This window comes from Tenrec ecaudatus, chromosome 6, assembly GCF_050624435.1.
Source record: "Tenrec ecaudatus isolate mTenEca1 chromosome 6, mTenEca1.hap1, whole genome shotgun sequence".
Taxonomy (NCBI): domain Eukaryota; kingdom Metazoa; phylum Chordata; class Mammalia; order Afrosoricida; family Tenrecidae; genus Tenrec; species Tenrec ecaudatus.
Window position 1 is genome coordinate 7,568,157 of NC_134535.1, and position 6,950 is coordinate 7,575,106.

Genomic DNA, 6,950 nt, shown 5'->3' on the forward strand with positions numbered 1-6,950 from the left:
GCAACCCACCACTTGTAGTTCCTGGCCCATTTCACACCTGAGGAAACTGGTCACAGCTAGAAGGTGTGGTCACCTTGCGGTGGGTTATGATGAGGGGTGAGGCTGGGGGGCGGGCAGGCGGGGGGCCAGGTCCTTGAACTCAAGTGGGATGCTGTCACATGGCCACCCTGGAGGTAGGTGCCAAGCGGGGAGATGGAAGACTCAGCCCGTCTCCAACTAAACTTGCACAAGCCCCTCCTTCCTGCTCGGTTTCCTCGTTTGTACAAAGGGAGAGATGTTAACGGGCGGGATTTCTGCGGAATCTCGAAGCTGGAGCAAATTTAAGTTCCTGAGTGGAGACAGGAAAACCAACTGGTCCCAGGCACTAGGGGATGTATTGGTTGGGCCATGAGGTGTTCTAGCACCCTCTAGGCACAACCTCCTCAGCTCTGATCCTTGGACTACAGCTGCCTCAACTAACCAATGTCCCAGGACAGTCGCTGGCTGGGGTCACATGCCCCCCCCCCCTCAGTGCCTGTGCCAAGGGAATGGAACACAGCCAGTCTGGGTCAAGTTCACCCACCACTACACGGGAGGGGAAAGTACTGGTCTCTAGGACCCCATTCTGTAACAGTAGTCCCTCCCCCTTCCATCCCTGCTGACAGAATGCTGACATAGCAGGTGGTGGCTTGAGTCTGGAGAGGGAGAAACCCCAGTCTCAAAGACTGACTCCTGATTGGTTGAAAGCTTGAGTCTAAACCAATCTCCGGTCCCTTGACCCTTGATTGGCTTACTCCCAGACCTGAGCATGGCCAATGAGGCTTGGGACGTGGATGAGCTGGGGCTGTCCTGGAATATATGATTCTCTAGGAATAGTATGAGATTTATGCACAAGACGTTCTGTATCCTGCTCACATGACTGGTGGTTGGTGTAGGACTCAGCTATCCTCTGCACAACAGCAAGGAGCTGCCCAGTCCTGTGCGGTCCTCAGTCCTGCCTTGTTCCAGGCACTGTCAACCCATCTTCCTGGGGGTCTTCCTCTTCCTCCTCGCCCTTATAAGGACGCTGACCTTGTCTAAGGAGCCCTGGTGGGGCTGCAGGGTAAGCCTTGGGCTGCTCCACAGGGACATTAAGACCTAGTGTCAGGATCCCTCCGCAGGGCCCATACCGGTTGGAGCCTAACAGTGCACAGCTCGGAGAAGACGGGGGATCCGGAACACAATGATTGTGCTCGTTCGGAACTTGCACTTGGACCAAGAGGCGGTTGTGGGAGCGGAGCACGGGAAAGCTGCCTGGCTGAAAACCAACCAAGGTGTCCATCATCGCTGTAGCCTCTCGCCACACTGCCTCAGTCTGCAAGCCGAGCATGTTGGAGAAGCTGGGCTATGTGAAGAACTTGACACCAGGTTGAACCCTCTGCCGTAGGTGGATGGCACAACCTTGTTTGCTGAAGGTGAGGTCTTGAAGCACTTGCTGCTAAGCTCAAGCCTTGTAGCCTTCGGGATGGATTAGGACTCGGTGGAAGGAAGACCCAAATCCTTACCAGTGGACCAAGAGATCACATCATGAGAAATGAAGAAGAGACTGAAGTTACCAAGGAGTTTGCCTCGCTTGGCTCCACAGTCAGTGCTCAGGGCAGCAGCAGCCGAGAGATCAGATGACAAATAGCATCGGATGGCTCTGCTGAGCCAGACCTTTGTAAAGTGGGCAGAAAGCAAGGGTGTTACTTTGAGGACTGACGTACATCTTTTCAATCCCCTCACGCAAACATAAAAAGCTGAGCCTTAAGCAAGGAGGCCGAAGAAAAATCAATGCGTTTGGACTACAGTTCTGGAAAAGACTATTCAGAGTACCCAGGAATGCCAAAAGAAGAAACCGGTCTGTCTTGGAAGAAGTAACCAGAAAGTAGCAAGGCTGGCGAGACTTCGTCTCAGGAACCTTGTCTCCTGTGGTCAAGAGAGAGCAGTCCCGGGAGAAGGACATTGTGCTCGGTGAAGTCGAGGGGCAGTGAAAACGAGGAAGACCCTTGACGACCTTGGCTGCAGCGAGAGGTGCACACATGGTGAGCAAAGGGCTGGGCAGGCAGGGTTTGGCTCTGCTGTACACGGTTACTGTGGGTCAAACAGACTGGACCTCATCTGCCAACAACATGGGTTGGCATCCGCTTACTGGCAGTGGAGTTTTCTACACGTGGGTGGGTGGCAAACGCAGGGTGCAGGCTGCCTCTGTGTGGCGAGAAATCTGCTTATTGGAGTTATTTTTAAAAACAATTGGTTATGCATAGGTTTGAGTTAGGCAGGGGGGTGGGGAGAGTTGATTTGTGATAACAGATCTGCTTTAAATAAATGTGTAGGCTGAAGCCCATACAAGAAGCCATTTTGGTTCATTCTATAAGAAAGACACAAGACCCCGGGCTCCGCCCTGCACACTGCGCCCGCGTTGGAACCCACTCGGGCGCTCTGTCCGCTCCGCTGCCCGCTTCGCAGCCGCTCCCCGGGGCCAGCCGCAGACGTCCTCCGCCGGCCGCAGCCATGGCCTCCGCCGCCGCCACAGCCGTGAAGATTGGAATAATTGGTGGAACCGGCCTGGATGACCCAGAGATTTTAGAAGGAAGAACTGAAAAATATGTGGATACACCGTTTGGCAAGCCATCCGATGCCTTAATTTTGGGGAAGATTAAAAACGTTGATTGTGTGCTTCTTGCAAGGCACGGGAGGCAGCACAGCATCGTGCCTTCCAAAGTCAACTACCAGGCAAACATCTGGGCTCTGAAGGAGGAGGGCTGTACCCATGTCATCGTGACCACAGCCTGTGGCTCCCTGAGAGAGGAGATCCAGCCCGGTGACATCGTCGTCATCGATCAATTCATCGACAGGACCACCACGAGGCCTCAGACCTTCTATGATGGGAGCCATTCCTGTGCCCGAGGAGTGTGCCATATTCCCATGGCAGAGCCATTCTGCCCCAAGACCAGAGAGGTCCTCATAGAAACTGCCAAGAAGCTAGGACTCCGATGTCACTCGAAGGGGACAATGGTCACAATCACAATCGAGGGTCCCCGGTTTAGCTCCCGTGCTGAAAGCTTCATGTTGCGTGCCTGGGGGGCAGATGTGATCAACATGACCACAGTTCCAGAGGTGGTTCTTGCAAAAGGCTGGGATTTGCTATGCCAGTATCGCCATGGCAACCGATTACGATTGCTGGAAGGAACAAGAGGAAGCGGTCTCCGTGGACAGAGTCTTAAAGACCTTGAAAGAAAATGCCAACAAAGCCAAAAGCCTGCTCCTCACCGTCATACCGCAGCTCGGGCCCATGGAGTGGTCGGAGACGCTCCGTGACCTGAAGAATACGGCCCAGTTCTCCGTTTTATTGCCAAGACACTGAAATGGTGCTGCCCAGAAGAAAAGATGTCTCTCTCTTTCCAATCACTCTGGCAGTTCCTGCTGAACTTAAAAGAAAATGGAAAAGACGTGCCATTTCCATGGCCTTCCTGGTTAGAAAACGTGAGAAGAAAGAGAAGAAATCACACATTTAGAGATTTCTCATACGAGACTTAGGCTGCTTCTTAAAACAAGAAAAATAAACGACATGCAGAAAAAAGAATCTGACATTTTAGGGAAAAAGACCAAGAGGTGCCCCTGTTAGATCAACAACAAAGGAGGGGAGTGGGTTTGAAGGGTAACTCCATGCTCCCAGCATGGAAAGAAGCAGATGGACTCTTGGGCTATTTATTGATGTAGCTCTAAATTGGTACAATCTTTCTGGAGAGAGAGCAGTTTGATAAAACATACCAAAATGCTTTAAGAAGTATACTCTTTGAGGTGATAATTTGTAAGAATTTATCTTTTCCAAATTGTCAGTGATGCATAAGAGGAGTTTGTTTTGTTTGTTGTTTTTTTGGGGGGGGTGGGTGGAGTATAATAGTCCAAAAGCTGCACGATCGGAATATTCACCAGTTGAAGGTGGGGTAACTTTAATGAAGTTTTGAAGCAGCAAGGAGCGATCACATTTCCACGTAATATTTAATGTTCTGAAGAAATCATTCTGTTAATAGGAAGTTTTAAAGAAAGGATACATAGCATTTACATTGCTAATTTTGCTTTTAAAATCTCTAACCATCCCAAATGACTAAAAAGAAATATAGATACTCTTATCCTGTTGAGAGGAGGCCTGTTGAATAATCTTTGTTTTCTTTATATTTTCCTCTATCTTCCTCTGTTTCTTCAATGAATATAATCAAATAGTAAAGCTGTTTTAGAAATCAGAATGCACTGGGAAAGATCCTGTTCTGTAGAACACGGTGTCTGATAATGATGGACGATTTAGGGGATTGTACCAAGAAGGGCTCTCTTTGAGGAAGCGACTTCCGTATTCCATTGTAAAAGAGGCTTACTAGCGGATACACAGACCGGTACTACAAAGAGTGCTCTTTAAAGAAGTGACTCCTTTATTCCACTGAAAAAAAGATGCATGTTACTGAATGCATAGAACCATACTTTGATTTACCATGACTTCCTGAGAAAGGTTGGGTGTTCAATACTCAGTCTAAAAGGTAACTACTTGAGAAACTGTAGACACACATTATAATGTGTCACGTTTTTTGGTTTTATTTTTAAAGTATTTGACTTTTTGTTTCTACTTCTGAGTTGGTGGGTTAAATTACATGAGTTGGAGAGTTTGTTTTAATGAAAAAACAGATGTTTCTTTTTCTACTATGTGTGCTATCAACTTTATGACTGTTGGTTGTTGTTCTTCTGGAAAGCTCTCTATTAAGAGAGATTTCTCCCCCCTTTGGGAGTATTATATGTCTGTTCAGTGGTCTATCCTTTTGTCTATCTAAGGAGTCTATCAAAACAGTGTCTTTGTGTCTGAGAGATTGCCTTGAAGACAAGCTGCTGCTCATTGTTGATAATAAAATCAGCGTCAACCAAAAAAAAAAAAAAAGAAAGACACAAGAATCCAAACCTTGGGTGATTTCTTTGAGCCCCTGAACCAACCGGGCATAGTAACACCCTCGCTCCAGGCTTCTGGTTACAGGAAAGAAGTGATCCTTCATTTCAGAAGGGTCTCCCTGGGGTTTTCCGCCCCTTGCAGCTCCGAGCCCTCCTAATACGCAGGCATTGGAGAGATGGAAATGCCTCACAGCCCGTACACTAGGGCAAGTCAGAGCATACCGCTACCAAATCTCGAAACCACTCAGCGAGAGGCTGCGAAGGGGAAGCTCTTGTCTCTCAACACATCCTCCATCTAGGCCTCTCCCCCGCAGAAGGTACTATTGCCAGTCCTCCAACCGCCGATGAGTTCCACCTTCGAGGTATACCACGTCAAGAACGGCTGTTTGGGGATCCTTTAGGAACGGGACCACGTTCCTTTTCAATGTTAACTTTGAGTCTGGAGAACAGAAGGAAGTGTGAAGGGGCAAGATCTGCTGTGTCGGGAAGCCAAGTGGTCTAAGGCGGCAGGTGCAAGCTTTCGCTCCATTGAAGGGGCAAGGTCAGGGCTGTAGGGTAGGTGGGGTGAGCTGTCGGCACGAAACCCTCTGAGGACAGCCTCTTCGTCCCCTCAAAGATCGAGCAAGACTGGGGTGAGGATGAAAATGTAAAAGTCCTCGCCATGACTTCCTGGCTTTTTTTTCTCAACTGTGCAGTTTTCCATTTTCTTAAAGCGTCACAGTACTGTTGTTGTGGACCTTGGGCTCCGACCCATAGCGGCCCTGAGCACAACAGAACGAAACGCCGCCCGGGCCTGCACCATCCTCACCAGTGTTCCTGCGTCTGAGCCCATCGATGCAGCCACTGTGTCCGTCCATCTGTTGATGGCCCTCCTCCGCTGCCCCTCCACTTGACCAAACAGGATGCCCTTCTCCAGGGACTGGACAACCTGTCCAAGGATTTATAAAAAAAAAAGTGTCACCCTCCTTGCCTCTAAGGAGCACGCTGGCCTTGTTCTTGCAATGCAAATCCAATGCTTTGGGCAGCCCGTGGGACTCTGGAATCAGAGTTCAAATACAGCGGTTCTTCGTTAAGTCCAACTTTCACCTGCATGTGAGGCCATGGAGAATACCGTGGCTTGGAGCAGGTAGGTCGCCATGGTCTTCATACTGAGCTCCTGGCATCGTGTCCTTCAAGGAAAGCTATCAAGATGACCTCTGTGGAAGCCCCCCCCCCCCCCAAGACAGTTGCCGTAACCTGAGCTGACCTTGCAGCCTTGAACTTCACTGGCCCAGCAAGTCCTCTCAGTCATTGCTTCAATTGAACCTGGTCTTGAAGGTACCCTCCTGAGACTTAAGACAAGGATGCTCCCAGGAGACCAGGTCCACAGCCACCTATTGACCACAGCAATGTGTCCAAACACGTATCTGGAACCGACCCAGGCACGTACATACTGGGACTTGAGGACCAATACTTCACAACTTAACTCACGGATATATTTCCTGGGCATCGTTTTCAAAAGGTTTGTGTATTTTTGCTTTATTATTTTACGTGTGTGTGCGTGCGCTTTAGACAGCATGGGCTCCCGGGCTCAGATTCGGGAACATGTCTAAAGCAAGAAAAGCCAGCTGTTATATTGTGTCCCAACCTAGTGACCATTATCACTATCATCACTGCCCACACTAACAGTCACTAAACACGAACCCGAGAGGCGTTTCCGGACTTCAGGTTAGCGGGTTGAGGATTTCAGAACCAACGTACTCCATTTTCCTTCCAAAACCCTCAAACTCTGTGCCAGCGATCGATGCCGCTCCTAGTGACCCTGTTGGACAAACAGGGTGGAACTGTCCTGTGGGTGTCCAAGCTGCCTTCAGAAAGCCCCTGAGAGGCCCCGTGGGTCTCAGCTCAACTCATAACCACTGCGCCTTCAGGGCCTTAATTCTTTTTGCTTCCTGGGAGTCTGTAAGTTATTTCTGAAAAAATAGCAAAACAAGACCAAAAGACTCGTGTTGGGAGCCCTAGAGGGCTCAAGTCCATAA

The 6,950-nt window shown here is 49.5% G+C and overlaps 1 protein-coding gene across 1 annotated transcript; it reads left to right on the plus strand.

Annotated features, from left to right (window-relative positions):
- The first annotated feature begins 2,463 nt into the window (after window positions 1-2,463).
- Window positions 2,464-3,851, plus strand: LOC142451812 (S-methyl-5'-thioadenosine phosphorylase-like). Its single transcript, XM_075553540.1, is given in 2 exon segments — window positions 2,464-3,131; window positions 3,133-3,851. Coding segments are annotated over 2 exon segments (852 nt in total). The 5' UTR covers window positions 2,464-2,511; the 3' UTR covers window positions 3,365-3,851.
- Window positions 3,852-6,950: the final 3,099 nt, after the last annotated feature.